Below are 16,684 nucleotides of genomic sequence, written 5' to 3'. Positions count from 1 at the left end.
GTATGCTTAAGCACACGATCGATGCTTGTTCAAATCACCAAAATATCATGTCTGGTGTGGTGTGAATAATTCACTTTTAACTAGGTGGTAACGTTTATATGTTTGCTATCATAGTTAACGACTCCAACGTTCAGTTTCTGGACCAAGATGATGACGACGACCCGGACACAGAGTTATACCTGACTCAGCCTTTTGCCTGTGGGACAGCCTTCGCAGTCAGTGTGCTGGATTCCTTAATGAGTGCTGTAAGTCAGTGTCAATTTAGCTTAAAGCTATGGTGTGAGATTTTTGTCTCCATCTTCTGGCAGTGACAGTTAGTTATTACAGTACAAACAACCGTCAGCATTGGTGGCTCTACATCAATTTTACAGAGGGGGGCCAGGCTGTGGCCGGGCAAGGGCCAGTTGTTTTATCAGAGGGACACATTCGACCCAGGTCGTTAGAGACAGACTGTGTAAGAACATTTTTTTTGTTTAGTAAATAGAAATTATGCCATCATTCATATTTGTGTAGCAGTCTTTCAGTATCAGTTTAACCAACAGTATTGGAGTCAGTTAATATTCAATAACACACTCACTAGACTCAAACTAGGCCTTGAAGCTCCTTCACCTGTCACCCATCAAGGTCCTTATTATTATTGTAGACTCTACATTTAGAGGGAGGGGGCATGGACCCCTGTTGCCACCCTCCCTGTCAAAACTGCCCCTGACTGTAGAAACATGCTTATGATAAACGCTCCACCATAGACTATGTCATGTTAACTGATGCAGCTGTATAATAGTGGGTACCTGCAAAATAACTTGTTTCACGATCAGACTTGGATCAGTTTGGTCTGGTATCTTTTTAAAAGTCCAGTTTAGATTAGTTATCCACATTCAAGTTCGTAGAGGGCTACACAGAACTAGCTGGTCAATTTAAGTCCAGGTGCACAGAAAGCATCGTCCCCGTTGAGTGGGAGAAGTCATCTGAGGAGGGATTGAATGTAAGGGGCATTTATTTACATGAAGATATGATGAATTATGCCTTTCATAATATTGGGGTTTTTGATAGGGATTTTTGTGTAGTGATACATCAAATGTGTCAATCACCTCAACTTGTCAAAGACATTTTGTCCTCTGATCAAATCATGTACTGTAACAGAATAATACTGCCCCCCCCCCCCAAAAAAAGTCGACCTAGCTCCTATTAAAAAATAAATGACAAGACTGGAGGTTGTACCAGGCATGATGGCTTCATTAGTCTGCCTTTGGGTTTGAGTGAGGTTAGAACAAAGCTGCCTTCAAGTGCGCTCCAGAGCAGACAGAGGTAATGCTACCTAATGGACAGCCCTCATCAATCATTTTAGTCAATAGTGCTGTCAGCAGCCGAGGGAGATGTCACTGCACTGTTAAACCAGGGGGGGAGACAAAAGACTGCAATGCAAATAAAAGGGCAAACATTTGCTCTTGTTAAAATCAACAAACTGGTTTGAATATAAACGATAACACGCCGGAGAATGAACATCCAAACATTTACAAGCTGACTTTTACACATAATAGTAGGTTATGTAGCTGTGAGAGATGCCTGGATAGCGTGAATGTGCATCGCCTCTCTGTGTCTGATGGAAGTGAGAGTAAACTGCAGTAATTGGATGCTTCTGTCTTCTCACTCAGACTGCAGAGCAATGTGAGCCGACAAAGCGGGGTTACATAGCACCCATTCCGCCTGGACGCCACTTTGAGACGGCCCAGTTGTGACTTTAGTTGGCGTAAGGATTCACCCCCTCCTTTCTTTCATTCCCTCAGACATACTTCAACGATAATATCCTCACCTTGATCCGGACACTGGTAACAGGTGGAGCGACGCCGGAGCTGGAGGGTCTGCTGGCGGAGGAGAATGCGTTACGGGGTGGCTACAGCACGCCACAGACCCTGGCGAATAGGGACAGGTGTCGTGTGGCACAGCTGGCTTTGTACGACGGGCCCTTCGCAGACCTCGGGGTAAGACACTGGCCTTGTCACCTACGTCTCTGTCTGCTTGTGTTGTGGGAGTTGGCTTTAGTGAAGGAATTCAGACTAACAAGGTCAACTGAGATTCAGAGTTTGCTGTTGGCTCTTAGCATCATTTCAGGGGCGTCACTCCTACAGTAGAATGAAGCTGCACATTTGGAGTTATGACACTGTCTCTTCGTATATTTACTGCAGGGAACTTTTATGGAATTTTTGGTGCCGTAGGAAAATACAGACTTTGTTTTGACTTTTTGTCATTGTCTTGCAGGATGGAGGTTGTTACGGTGACCTGTTTTGTAAAGCCCTGAAAACATACAACATGCTGTGCTTCGGCATTTACCGGCTACGAGACGCACATCTAAACACACAAAGCCAATGTACCAAACGGTGAGGTGGAGTTGTTTGTTGTTTTTTTTTTTGTTTCCTCACATTTTTAAGCTCAAATTTCCACAATGTCCTCTATACGTCCAGCTCTCTACCATCTTTTCTGTCCCCCCTCTAGGTATGTCATAACCAACCCACCATATGCATTTGAGCTGGTACCCTCAGACCTGATATTCTGCCTGATGCAGTTCGACCATAACGCCGGCCAGTCTCGAACCAGTCTCTCCCACTCTTCCCATTCATCCCATTCCTCCAGTAAAAAGAGCTCCTCAGTCCACTCTATCCCAACCACCAACCGCACCAACCGCGCCAAGAGCAGGGATTCACGGGACAAACAAAAGTATGTGCCTCTCTAAAGCTCTTGACCTCCAATGTCTGCAAAAAGGGATGTGAAAGCTGACTTTTATCAGTGTGTTCATCTGTGAATACCTTTTGTGCGAATGAGCATCTAGAATATGTGTAACTTGCAAGTCCGGAATATACAGAATGTGGGTATAGTGTGGCACATCATATCCAGCCTTGGCAACAGAAGAGCTTGTAGATCTCCTCAATGACCTCTTCTAGAGAAATGAACAGGGCCTTTCCCCTCTTAGTCAGGTGTAGAGGTCAAAGGACCTTTACATCTTCAAATTCTGTACTTTCAAGCATGGAGGCTGCAGTCCTGCTGAGTTTACTCCCTCCAATAGTAAGAAAACTATGTCTGGTGAGACTTTGTGGGAGGGAGTTTTATTCAGGCTTTGCCACTTTGCTTTTGGGACCTCAACATCAAAACCCTCAGGACGGAGGTTGATGACTTAAAGGTCAATCATTGACCTTTGTTCCAGCATGAACTAGAACTATACAGAATTGTAGGGTTCCAAAATTCTGGGAATATTCAGAGTTGGGAGATTTTCACGGGAATCAATGGGAATATATGGGGTTATTCATATTAACATGATTTACCTGGTCATAAACATATATAAATAAAAAGATTTGGTTTTCAGATGTCCATGAAAATATTTTTAATATGTGTTTTTAAAAGTACTTTCTAAACTTCAGTTATTGGTGAGTAGAACTTCAATGGAATCTTTCACTGAACAACAACAAAAAAAAAAGACATTTAGTATCGTATTATATCATTTAAATATCATCAAAACTTACTTGTCTGGATGTAAACTGTGACAGATCCCTGCTGTTGTGTGCAGGTGTGCTAAGTGCTTGTGCATGTGATAGAGGAATGCACAGAACACAGTTAAATACAGTTATAAATGACCCCACAATACTCAATTTATTCCTTTTAATTCCAAAAGATTCCTATATATTCCTAGTATTTCCCATGCAAAGCTTCCAACTGATGGGTCAAAATTCCTCAAATTTCCACGCTTAACCACTGAGCTCCATGCAAAAATTTTGAAAAATGTACAATTAAGTTGTATGCACGCATTTGCAACCCTACGTACTACCAAAATACAGACAGCTTCTGATTAGTACAGACGTCAAATAGTGCAGCACAACTCAGATATACAACTGCCAGCTGGTTGTAAATCTGAGCCAATCTCCTTCCTTTATATAAAGATGTTTTAAATGAAAGTGTTTGATATTGTGCTAACATATGGAATGCTACACATCTTGAAGGACTTTGCATAATTGGTGGATTTATGCAATCTCAAAGTACTTTTCATTGTTTTCATGGAAATAATCGTATTCCATGTTTTTTTGATTGTTCATTCAAAAAAATTCAACAACAACAACAAAAAAAGGATGCACAGGTGTTACAAACAAATCCACAGCTGCTGAATGATCGCCACAAGCAATGGTTAGTAATCTGTGTCCGTTTGGAGTAACACATACGTTCAGTTGTGCAAATTTGTATGAATTTCACATTTTGCACACATATTTATTTAGTTTTTTTATGGATTTCAATTCATCACATAACATTTACTCTGCATGCTGCGCATTGAGTTCTGAGTTACATCTGAAACATGGACAATATCTTCCTAATTGCTTTGGCAAACAGGCACAATATGGCTGCTCTATATGCTACAGAAGCACATTTAAAGATTTTCTGACATGATCCATGTTGATTTTATTTGCTTCAGTCGCTTCTTTCTCTATAAGCTACTCTGCATCCATATGTGATGAGAGAATTTTCTGTTTTTACACCTCTGATCATAATAATGTGCAGTTTTTGTTATTGATGGTCATATATTCCCATTTAGCTTACATTAAGTGTTCTTTTTCCAAAGTGCAACAAGGATGAATAGAATGGGCCAAGGTATGGAAGTGAGTGGTCATGCATGATGTTAAATAATGCATCAGATACAGACACGTCCTGGCTGACATTTGAATGAACACCAAGTAGTTCAGTGACCACATCAGGGAAGCATGGTGATAACCTGTGTAATACATCTCACTGGACTGCAGAGTACGAGTGCAACTAAATGGGTTGATGCGACTTCAGCTTATTATCTATCGATTGATGTTTTTTGTTATTGGCATCGTGTATCCACTTGCACATTTTTAATATGCTACACAATCACTGTCTTAATAAGACTAGTTTGAATTTGTTAAAGTAGGGGGTTCTGCTGTTGGAGGCAGCAGTACACGTCTTACCTTCAGCAGCTGTGGGTCAGTGCGTCTTCCGTGCAGGGTAGACATGCCCAATATCCATCCATCCATCCATTTTCTATACCCCGTATCCGTTAGGGGTCGCCGGGGGGCTGGAGCCTATCCCAGCTAACATTGGGCGAGAGGTGAGGTTCACCCTGGACGGGGCACCACTCCGTCACAGGGCCATCAGTATCTTGCTTGCAAGGATATGTAACATGGTCACCGGGGGGAGTGAGGATCAAACCAGTGACCCTTCGGTTGCTCGCCACTCCACCTCTGAACCGTGCCCCAACTAAAAAAAACACAACAATATGTATTATCATATTATGACATTCTATGTACACTATACACAACTATGTCTAACATTTTCGCTGCTGTCTTTCACAATTGCACAGCAGCTTTCTTTTAGTTGCACAACCTCCCTCTGTTCTTACGCACTCGTGCTTTTCTGGCTAGACAGCTACTCTGCAGCGCTGTGGAGTGACAGTCACGACTTGTAAATGGGCATAGATTTTTCAAGGTTACCATTTATTTGATGGATAAAATCAATTTGTCGGCTGCTGTCAGATTTCTGCACGGAAGACACGCCGACCCGCATCTACAGCCACGTACTAATGCTAAATTTATGCAACGCTTTTTCAATACATCCTAACTATTGCTTTTAGTCATGAAAAGCATGACTTGGCTAAGTGGATATGCCCTAAGCAATATATTATGCTGAACCATCTATTTCCTTTTTATAAGAAAGTTGCATCAATCCAACCGCCTGAAGCCCACAAGAAAGAAAAAAACCACAAACAAACCTTTTATATTGCTAAATGTATTAACTTCTAATTCAGTAAAGTATGAACATTGATTTAACTTGGTGACCCGCATGTCTACTGCAACACAAGAGCATGCTTCAATAGCAGTATGTGCATAAACACTTCAGCCTTCAAATGAGGGACGAACAGAGGCAAAGACTGAGGTATAGGACATCACTATAAAACAACAACAATAACAAAAAAAAGGCCATCTTGGAGCATATTTTCATCATGTCAGAATTTCTTTCTCTACCATCAGCTCTGATTATGTTCACCTCTAAAATGCCCAACTAATGAAGTGTGCGCACTTGAAACACAACATCGATGACGCCAAAATTGTAATTAATGTCCCTCCTCTTTCTCTTTTTGTGTGTTTTTTTTTGTTTTGGCGCTCTCTTAGAAAAGACATGGTTTACAGATGAGCCAGAGAATAGCCACCTGAGGACCATACAGATCAAGCCTGTGAATACTCTCTCCGTCAACCAAGTCAGTCCGTACAAATCCACAAGCAGCTTGATTCCAGCCATCAGAGAAGCAGAGGATGAATGCTGAGACTCACTCTGATACCAGCGAGGACTCTTCGGTGTCAGATTGAGATTCGGGATTATTTTTCTCATCTGTAAACACAAATCATCATTGAAGCTGTTAGATGAGACAAAAACTGCTTTCCTCATTGACTTTAACAGCAAGATTTTGAATCATCACGTGAAGTATACATGAAGACAATCATAGTCAGTTGTTGCAACCATACATATCTATTTGTTTTGCACAGCTACGCGGTGACCAGACTCCACGACTGCTCTTTTTTTTTGGGGGGGGGGGGGGGATACTTACTATAAAAGTTGCCTTTTCAACTGTTGATGAACAACTACCACTTGATGGTGTTTACTGTACCCTGATGTTGCGGAGTTATTCTGTTCTAAACGTATTCTTTCTACATCCAGCTGCAATCCCACCACAATGGCAACGTTCGTGACTGACTCTCAGTGACCGCTTTGCCATTTGGAGCTAATTCACAACATTTGTGACAGTTATTACAGCCAGTGTCCATGTGTAAATGGCATTTGGCTTCAGCCTTATTCAATTTATCCATATATTTGTCTTATCTTTGCCTTTTTTTTTTGTTGTTGTTGGGGTTTTTTTTGTTGTTGTTGGGTTTTTTTTGGGTGATTTGTAATAAACGTTTTCATGTTGTTATGGTTGCAATGTCCAAAAACCTCAGAACTCTTATAAGTTTCTCCAGGGGTTCAAATGGAAGTAAAGATTTTTTTTTCTAAATGGTCAGTAATCAAATATGATAGAGCTGTTTTGTTAGGGATAATCAAATCACACAGTTTCTAAGACAGTAAAAGCTCATTTACATTGACAACAAAGCCAACTACTATGTTACAGTATGGCGACGTATAATTAAGACTCTTAAGAGTTGAATGTGAAAGCCGCATATCGCATGAAGTGGGCATCTTTAAGTCCTCCTTTGGCTGTAAGCGCTGCCTGACACAGGATTGTCTTGGAGGCCATTAAGTGCTTAAACGCACCCCAGGACCAATCTTAATACCGCCTGTAGACATTTGTTTTGTAGATATGTCAACAACAAAAAAACAGCTCTATCATAAAATTTAATTATATGTTCTACTTTATATGCTTAATCCTGGTTATCACATATCCTAAGTACCCATCAAACGAATCATTTATGCACATGCCATGATCATTTGTTTAAGTTTGTAAGTGGATGAGAACATAAAGCAGGACCCACAGTGGTTATTAATCCTTTTTAAATATATAGAGCAACTCCAGGATCAATTAAAGGGAGTGCGTGGTACAAGCAATCAATCCACAAAATAAGAATTCATGTTGGATATGAAAAGAGAGATTAGCTGGCACCATCCGAACCATCGGTCCGTCCCGTGCCAGTGATGTGCCAGGCAGTGCTGAAGCCAACGGAGGACTCCAGAAGACCCACCGCTGCGAAAAGAGGCTTTTAATTGCTGAATTTACTCAATTTTTTTTATTTCATTTACTTTAAGCTGTGAGAATGAGAAATCATCCTTGACTTTCCATCTTTAGAAAAAAAAAATTGGAATTTCTTATGTAGTATAAAGCTTCAAAAAAAAAAAAAAAGATCACGTAATTCCCTGGAGATTATAAGAATTGTTGTGAATAATTTGAAAAAGTCTTAAAAAGTTATTTTAAAATAATGCAGAGCCTGATAGCGAGTTAATGTACTCTTTGGAGAAATCTGTAAATGTTAAATATTTCTTTCTTGTGTGTAATTGTTTGACAGTTACCTGTGGGATTGAGAGACATCTGGAATTGCAATCTAGTCTTTTTTGTGCATTGTTCATTTAGGTTTTTTTTGTTGTTGTTGTTTTTTTTTTGGATGTTGTTTTTTAGCACATTGACTTGTCGATACAACGACAGTGCTAAGTTGATATTCTGACTATGTCATAATACCCAATAATAAATACAGTTTATTGTCTAGTACAAATAGGCTTGTACATAAATTGTACATGATTTCATTTTGTATTTTCACAAATTAAAGCTTATGTATTGTGTTTAAGTTATGTTGGTTTTTCCTTCAGAGATGAAATTACTTAACAGCTCACGTCCACTTTTTACATACTAACACACAGAGGGACAATTATAGGCCTCAAAAGTGTCGTGAAGGCAGTTTCTGATTACCAGACATCATGTGACACTTGCTACACCCTCCTCATAAAGACTGATCAAAGCTCTCTCCGCATGATGCTGCTTGTTAGCGGTGTTACACACCATGGCGCTGTGGGAGGCCGCTGGCATGCCAATAATGTTTACACTCTAAACACATCCTAGCCCCACTGGCAGCTAGAGAGGAAGATGATCCCCCTCATCCTCCGGTGTACACAATGATCTTCTTTAATGTTAATCGGAACGAGAAGGATTATGATGGGGATTGTTCTGTCGTAATGAACGTTTGAGTCGCAATTGTTAGCAAATGAATATCAATTGCGATGTATTAAAAGGCACAATGGCATAACAACGGGACTACAAATCAACTGGATTTGTAGAATTTTGTGTTAGCAATAGCATTAACCTCAGACAACCAACGGAATGGTTAAGCTAGCCAGAACAAAAGCATAGATTTAACTGACGTGCGATCACGTTTGGACAAGACCTGGAGAAAAGCAAGGGGTGGATCTGACAGGTTACCATGGCAGCGACTTGTCAATAACAAGATAGTCAGCTTTATTACCTCTACGGGAGTGAGTTTAGAGTTAGCTGTGAAATGATTTAGCAATGCAGTGAGGAGTCGGGTCATTTTATCACTGCCACAGTCGCCCCCTGCTGGCCATTAAAGGTACTTCTGCACTTGAAAGACGTCTCAACTCTTTTATACAGTCTGTGTTTTAAAAATTCAACCAGAAAGCAGCTGTAATAAAAACAGATGACGCTTAACAAAAAAAAGATTGCTTTGGAGGCTAGATGAATGATGCACAATGGTGCCAAGTATAAACCAGTGCCAGTTAAACTGAAAGTCAACTCTCAATCCAGATAAGAAGTCCGAGACTAGACAGACCTTCAGCCAATCAGCGAAAAGAGACATCATCACGTGACACGAGTGAAAACTCCACTAGAGCATCCTCCGGTTCCGTAGAGTACATTACTCACAAGCTAATCAGACACTTCTACAGAATTACAGAATCACACTGGGCTCTACATCCACGGCTCCTGTCTGAGGACCCTTCTTGTCCAGCTGTACAGGCTTTGGCTGGTGATAATAGTTTCCATGACAATGCAGCACTCCAAGTGCATCAATGCCAGCCTGGATAAACAGTGATCCTTTACCAAAACAAGGGGGTCATTACTGAAGCTTGTCAAATCAATGTTGAGAGTGTCCTGGCTGATTAAGGCGTCCCCTCTCAGTCCTGACACTGTGTCAATACTGGCTGGCCTGTGGCGGCACACTCCCATGATTGGACTGAAATGCCTATCAGTCAGGCAGCTGAGCTGGACTAATGATTCCCTGTGCTGCCTATTAGAGGGACATGACAATTTAATCCTGTGGGCCAGGCAAGGAAAAGTGACCTTGGTGCTTTATATTGAGGCTGAGGTAAATCGACAAGAGCAGATAAATCTTTACCCTGGGCTATTAACAGAATTAAAGAACAACAACAAAGGCAGAAGGTCCTCTCTCTCTCTCTCTTTTTTTTTTTTGTTCAATTTGATCCACCTATCCTAAAAAGAAAAAAGAAAAAAATCCCCCTTATACCATTTCCAAAACATTTCTCTTCTGCGGCGCTACCATCGATCCGCTGCTTAAAACAACCGAGGGTCAAATAAAAGCCATAAGTTGAATTCTTCTTTGCTTTGCTGTCAAGCTGGAATATTGAAAGGGATATTGCTTGAAGCTCAAGGCTTTTCAGATGTTCAAAGCTATTCCAGTGCGGCCCCGGGGCAAGGTATATTGCCTTGGACATCTATCTTAAGGCTATGAGAACATTGTCTACATGGTTGGAAGGAGGCCATGTGTTTACACAGATGTTTCAAGCTTTTAGCACACAGATCTTTCCTGTACCGTGCTGCACCACCATCTTTAGTGCCAAGGGCCATATACATTTTGCATTAGTTTACCCTTTGATACAGAAATGAATGAGGGCAGGGGGGCTTGTAGGCTTGCACGCATTATATAAAACAAAGGTTGTCAAGGCTTCCACGAGAGAATACTCCTGATTTACACGGCTGAAAACTTCCCGTCACAACTTCATTTGTTTTCTTTTCTTCTATTTTTTTTTCTTAAATAGCTGCCGAGGTGACCAGACTGGAGAAACTAACTGCAAAAAAGATAAGAGTTTCATCCTCGTTGTTAGGATGAATCTTTGGCACTGGGAGGCAATTTGCCTGCAGGCGTGGTTGCTGCACTGACCCTTTATGGTCCCTGTAAAGGTCAACATTTCCTTTCCTTTTGTTTCACTCCACGCATGCATAAATCAAAGCTCTCGGCTATTTTCATGTTTGAAGTGGGGAAAATACCACTCATCAAAAAAAAAAAAAACATTGAACGTGTGTAACTATATTTCAATTTTAATTCATATTAACTGGTATGTAAATGAATTCATTTACTTTGGATTTTTTTTGCAATTTTTTTCTTTTTGGTCAGGCTACATGACACCTTAAGAAATTAGCAGTAACTAACAGATGTGCGCTCCCATAACATCACTTCTCAGTTCCAGTTGTAAACATGATTTACAATTTGCGAGATATTATTTACCGTGATTCATGCCTGTGTCAGTTTCACACCGGAGGTTAATAGAAATGCCAGCATGCTCGCTGATTTACTTAGTAAAATTTTCATCCCAAGGTTCAGGTTGAGAAGATTGGAGTCTGAGAGAGAGTTACAGGATTCATGCATTATGCAGAAGAAGCTGACATGACCTTCAGCCATCACAGTCCTCTCTATATATCACACTGGGCTTGACCCTCCCAAGGCCAGAGGGAGCGTTTGATATATTTAACCACTACTGCCATTAAATTACTCACATTCTTTATGAGCTGAAGCCGTTTTATACAGCCAGCAACACGAAGGCGATATAATTCTGATTAAAAGTGGTTTTACATCTTGATGCTTCAGCAATAAGGACGACATTCAGAAGTCAAAAGCAAAGACTAAATCAACAAGTAAAATCTCCAACTGCTATGTTTTTTTTGAAAAATTTTATGTCCAACATTATGGCTTCACCATATGTCAGCCATGTGTAGAAATAAAGAAGAGAAATCGTCTCCCTCTGTTTGATACAGAACACATCGTAAAAATTATAGGAAATAAAGTGCTGTTTGAGAGTGTGAGGTCCATTTTAATATAATTGGCTTTAGAATTATTTATGACATTAATTGTCACATTATCGACTGACTGTCAGCTCCTTGGGCTCGCAGTCCATTCTTCTTCACCAAGAGAGCAAGCTCAGCCTAAAGTAGACTGACAAGCTAATTATACCATCTTCCCTCTCAATGATAAATGTCGCTAATGTGAATCTGGCCCAGAAGTAAGACTCCTTCGTCGCCGCAACCGCAAAAGTCTCCAACTCCAGCCAGGATCTTTAATTAGGGATCAAATGTGTTTTTCTTCTCGTTCCTACAGCCCAGTGATTTATATTTAGTTAGAACCGAGGAGACCGTTTCCACATTCACTGATTAAAAGTGTCCATTTTCCTCCAAGTTCAGTCAAACTCTAATTTTAAGAGGCGGGCCGACTGAGCACGAGTCGTGACATCACAGATATTTTGGTGTCCAAACTCCTGGTCCAGTATTAAACACACACAAGTAACTATAGGAACTTGAAGAAGAAGGTGGTGAAATCATTTCATAGTCAGATATTCTTGATATTTTAATGAGGGAGAAAGTTTAGGAGGCATTTTAAACATTTTACATAGTAATTACATTTTCTTTCCCGTAAAACTGGGGTGAGATTGAGAACAAAAAAAATCATTTTGAGACCACAGTGTGTAAATACTTAAGTCCTTGCCTCAATGTAGTTCTTTTGAGGCTACAGGATATGACTTAAAATATATATAAGTATATAAAAAATATAAAACAACTAAATTGAAGGAATAAGTTATACATTGCAGTCTCAAAATATTTGTTTTTCTTCTCTTTTTGCCCATATTTTTCATTTCTCTAAGGCTCCAGGGTTCTGTGCATTATTTATTCAAGTGTTTTTGTACACTTTGGTAAGTGTATGGATTGGGTATTTAAAAAAAAAAAAAACAGAGTTGTACGTGATATCCAGGGACTACACACACACACACACATGAATCTACATGTGCTCTATACAAGAGAAAATCTTAAAATTATTTAGTGTCAGAGGATTTTACGCCAAAACCTTCCTGTTACTCCACCCCCATCCTTTTCTAATGATGCTGTTTACATATTCCAACTTCACTTAGGATGTACGGTGACAACAATGAGAGTTGACACATACCAAACCTAGTATGTCCCAGAGCCATCTTCAATTGCTTGAACGCTGTCAGCTCCACCTACATCAGTGCCAGTGTCTCAATGGTAGTATGACACATGTCAGAAACTTTTAAATGTCTGCTCTTTTCTGCACGGCACTTCTGCAGCCAAAAGATGTGTGTAGTAATGAGTGCGAGTCTGAGAGGCAAATACGGAAGCTTGTTGTGATTCGAGGTCGAGTTGGATCAATAAATGTAATAATAATAATAATAATAATAATGATAATAATAATAATAATAATAATGAGGGTGATGATAATTCCTGACACGCCTGATTTAAATGTTCCTCCCGTATATCGAGTACATCCCCCCTGACAGAATTCCTCTGTAGTTCAATCAAGCAGACGAGTGTAAAATAAAAATTCAGCCTTACGCGCTGGGATGTTTGGACAGGAAAAGCCATCTCTGGTGATTGCACATGCCTGGTGCAGCCCGACACACATCTGAACTTTGACCTCCTTTGATCAGCAGTTTTGGCAAGGCAATCCATCATGGTGCTCTTACTGTCAGAAGAGGTGCCTGGCTGCAGCTGTGTGTCACTGGCTAAGAGGGGCTGCTTAAAGGCAATCATGTCAACCTCTACACGACTGCTCAGACTCCCAGATTGAAGGAGGACTTGACAGGGCCAGAAGAGTCAGCTGAAGACACTGGAGGGCTGCGTCTGATTGCTATGTCGCCATAAAGTGATGGCTGATTTTATCCTCTGTGAACAACTAACAGAATCGACTCAGGGGTGGGGTGGTGGGGGGTGGGGTGGGGTAAAAAGGTGGAAATTCAACAAATGAATACCTGACCTTTCTTGCTAAATCAGCCTTGTGAAAGTCAAGTTCAATTTTTGGACTAAATTCGGAAAGAAATCCATTACCGGTGATGTACAGCTATTCTGCTTATGAAAAGACAGGATATGAACCATTTTTAGAATTTGACCTTCAAAATATGTTTGTGCCTCAGGACAATGTCTAGACAGACAGATTGAATATTCTTTGAAGGGATCAGTGGCTGAACAAACTATGCTGCTGAGCTTTGACATAAACTTTGCAATTAGAGGTAACCTAAAATCCTCTTAATATTTTCTTAGGATTTTCTCCAGGGTGTCCTGACCTTATATAAACACGTCAAAAGCCACAAACCCGGTGGGAATACATTATACTGTATCTATACACTCTGAAATTATGGTGGATGAGCGGATTTTTGCTGAGGGGAAGGGAAATCATACTGCGTTGGTGTATTTGTTAAAGATATTTTTCATTAAAGCCAGAAAATTCTGCGATTGCATAAATTAATGCAAAATCAGCTGAACTTTGCAGAACATGGGGGGCTCCAATACCTTTGTCATGGAAAGTTAGTTCTTTTGACAAATGTTGTGTGTTCAGTGATGCAGGAGCCTGCCGCAAAAAAATAAATAAATAAAAAAATCGCGAAAAAAATCCTGCAAATTTTACGAAAAGGTGCAGGAAAATATGTTCACTGTACTGTAATAATCACCCCCCCCCCCCCCAAAAAAAGGAAAAAAATCTCCTAGAGGGACTGTGCATCAGGAGGCCTCCTACGATGCAGCTTATATTGTCACCTTCTGCACACCAAATGCCACTTGTCAGATCCTGGAGAGTGAGGCTACATCCTGGTGTAAATAAGACAAGCAGTGAGTGATATTCCTGTTCCGCTGCCAATGATTTCCCGATGGGAAACCAAATAGCGTATTCCTCATCACTTTTGTACAGGCGCCGTGTAGATTAATGGTAAAAACGGGTCTGACTTTCAGACAAAGAAGCTGAGTGATGGCTTGCTGACTGCAGCTCCGAGTGTGCAATAACATGATGTGAAAGGACATTGTCAGGAGCCGAGGAGACGAGCCCAGATTGTACATAGTGACAGAAAACAGAGATGAGGACAGAGATACTGGTGCCATATTAGTGGCCAGCATATTCAAACACCATCCTTGAGTCTAAGTAAACTTGACATCACCTCCAATGGCTTCAAAGTGTTTGCTCCCCTCCACCACCGCTGCCTCCTCCTCCTCCCCTCCTCCACCCCATCTGCAGCCAGCCTTCCCCTCTGATGTGTCTCCAGACTCCATTCTCTCTTATGTAGAGAGTTACCAGCAGGCCTGTTCTGTCAGGACAGGAGGATAGGAGCGCCGCGGCCTGCGGATAGCCTCAGTCAATCTACATTTGGTCATCACGGTGGGAAGTGTGCTCATTTTTTCCGATATCTGAGCTACTTGAGGTGATCTGAACACTGAAGTGTGAGGAGCTGTCACCTTGCATAAAGCTCTGCAGCAGCGGAAGATGTGTGTCTCCTGATATGCTAAGAAGGGGGAGGGGGTGGTGAGAGCTCTGTCCTGATAGGCTATGAGGACACTGGGGACCCTATAAAATAGGGTGGGGGGACATTCATTCTGCTGTGTCCGCCTGGGGACAAGAGGTCAGCCGCTGATTGCTGGACCCCCTAAGGTGTCTGGACAGATTCATGCTGTTGTTGGACCAAACATGGAGGGGATATTTTTATAGTGTTATCAAAATATCAACGAGGAGCCAGAAAGTTAAAAGACAAGAAGAGCTCTGTTAAACTCTATAGGACATGAACTATTTACCCAGTAGAACTTTGTGTGGCACTGTTTGCTTTAGTCCTGTGTTTTTACTGGAAGGTGTGCAGCGAGCCTTTGCCTGGCAGTGGCAGGCAGCTCTGTTTGTATTCTACAGGCCATTAACAGTTCACCCCACCTTCTCCAGCAGGGCAGCAGCTGGGGAGAGACAGAGACAGAGAGACAGAGAGAGAGAGAGAGACTGAGACAGAGACAGAGAGGGAGGGGGACAGGCATGCAGCAGCGGTGCAGAATCTCACAGACACAAAAAAAGAAAAAAACATGGCCAGAGGCAGGGAGGCTGGACTCCGCTCCAAGTAAAGTTGGCAGCTGTGAGGCTGTGTGTGATAAAGTGCAGCTCGCCATAAATACACTCTGGTGCTCCCTGCACAGCTGGCAACCATAGGTTACAGTTCTAAAAGATGAAGAGCAGGAAAGGTATAGTGGGAGGATGAGACGGATGACGGAGACACAGAGGTTGCATCTACACATCATCTGTCTGAGGAATTCATGAGAACAAGGAAGATGAGAAGGAGAAGGTGGAGGTGGAGGAGGCGGATGAGGAGAATAAACTCCAGTGTCCGTGTAGAGAAGAAAAGAGCACATTTGTCTGACATTCATGGGCACCTGCAGACCATTTAATAGGCATTAGCATAGCAGCATGGGAGCAATTAAGTGCCTGTATACTGTATACATACGATATGTTCGTACACTAGCATAAATAATAACCCTGGTCATCCTTTGTGCAGGCTGCAATCTTGCATCCGAATAAACAGGCGCACATGACAACAACTGTATGAAAATACAGGGATTCCTTCATTGATACTCTGTGTATTTGTACTGCAAGACAATTCAACTAAGATGACATTCATACCACCAATAAACTACACCAGATTTTCTGTCTTACGGGACACAGATCACCTCTCCAACCAGGTTTTTGTTTTGATCCATGATCCGGTGTGTTTGCTGCTTACACAACCTGCCCAAAACAACCCGTTACAAGGCCGCTAGTTGCCGCTGTGTAATCAAAGCAAGAGTCAATTGCTCTATGGCAAAATATCAAAATTGGTCTTGTTGCCATGGTAATACCGTAAAATAAAAACTCACAGTCCTCAAAGTAATCAAGCACAAACTTTACGAGACATTTCTGAGGATCAGGATGAACCACATCAAAATGTAAAACATATGACATGCCCGGCGCCACTAGGTGGCACCGTGAGTAATCTCCCCTAAAATGGGTTCTTCCTCAACCAAAGCTACATCCCTCCACCTCATAGTTTACTCTACGCAATAAATATATCATTATTTCGACACAGTTTATCAACCTACCTATGTTTGATCGAGTTTAAC

At 41.4% G+C, this 16,684-nt stretch overlaps 1 protein-coding gene and 2 long non-coding RNA genes across 12 annotated transcripts in view; 1 reads left to right on the top strand and 2 right to left on the bottom strand.

Moving 5' to 3' along the window:
* Positions 1-5,247, bottom strand: part of LOC147239743 (uncharacterized) — a 51,011-nt gene extending 45,764 nt beyond the window's left edge. The window contains exon 1 of the long non-coding RNA XR_015111647.1: positions 4,965-5,247. This is a non-coding gene — a long non-coding RNA (uncharacterized LOC147239743). The remainder of the gene's footprint in view (positions 1-4,964) is intronic.
* The window catches only part of LOC147239742 (calcium-activated potassium channel subunit alpha-1a-like), an 80,208-nt gene extending 71,893 nt beyond the window's left edge, over positions 1-8,315 (top strand). For 6 of the 10 annotated variants that reach the window (XM_086196197.1, XM_086196196.1, XM_086196199.1 and 3 more), the window contains 6 exons: positions 115-245; positions 1,785-1,979; positions 2,257-2,375; positions 2,491-2,712; positions 4,598-4,626; positions 6,165-8,315. In XM_086196197.1, coding sequence (XP_086052323.1) covers positions 115-245; positions 1,785-1,979; positions 2,257-2,375; positions 2,491-2,712; positions 4,598-4,626; positions 6,165-6,316 — 848 coding nt within the window. In that variant the 3' untranslated portion in view covers positions 6,317-8,315. The remainder of the gene's footprint in view (positions 1-114; positions 246-1,784; positions 1,980-2,256; positions 2,376-2,490; positions 2,713-4,597; positions 4,627-6,164) is intronic. The other 4 variants (XM_086196202.1, XM_086196205.1, XM_086196200.1 and 1 more) reach the window with 1 other exon arrangement.
* The window catches only part of LOC147239739 (uncharacterized), a 124,283-nt gene continuing 113,918 nt past the window's right edge, over positions 6,320-16,684 (bottom strand). The window contains exon 5 of the long non-coding RNA XR_015111668.1: positions 6,320-6,381. This is a non-coding gene — a long non-coding RNA (uncharacterized LOC147239739). The remainder of the gene's footprint in view (positions 6,382-16,684) is intronic.

The sequence above is a fragment of the Aulostomus chinensis genome, chromosome 23 (genome assembly GCF_037954235.1).
Source record: "Aulostomus chinensis isolate RoL2024-O1b breed Wild chromosome 23, RoL_Achi_v1.0, whole genome shotgun sequence".
Classification (NCBI taxonomy): Eukaryota; Metazoa; Chordata; class Actinopteri; order Syngnathiformes; family Aulostomidae; genus Aulostomus; species Aulostomus chinensis.
The sequence above is the reverse complement of the archived record's forward strand: the minus strand, read 5'-3'. Positions and strand labels throughout refer to the sequence as shown.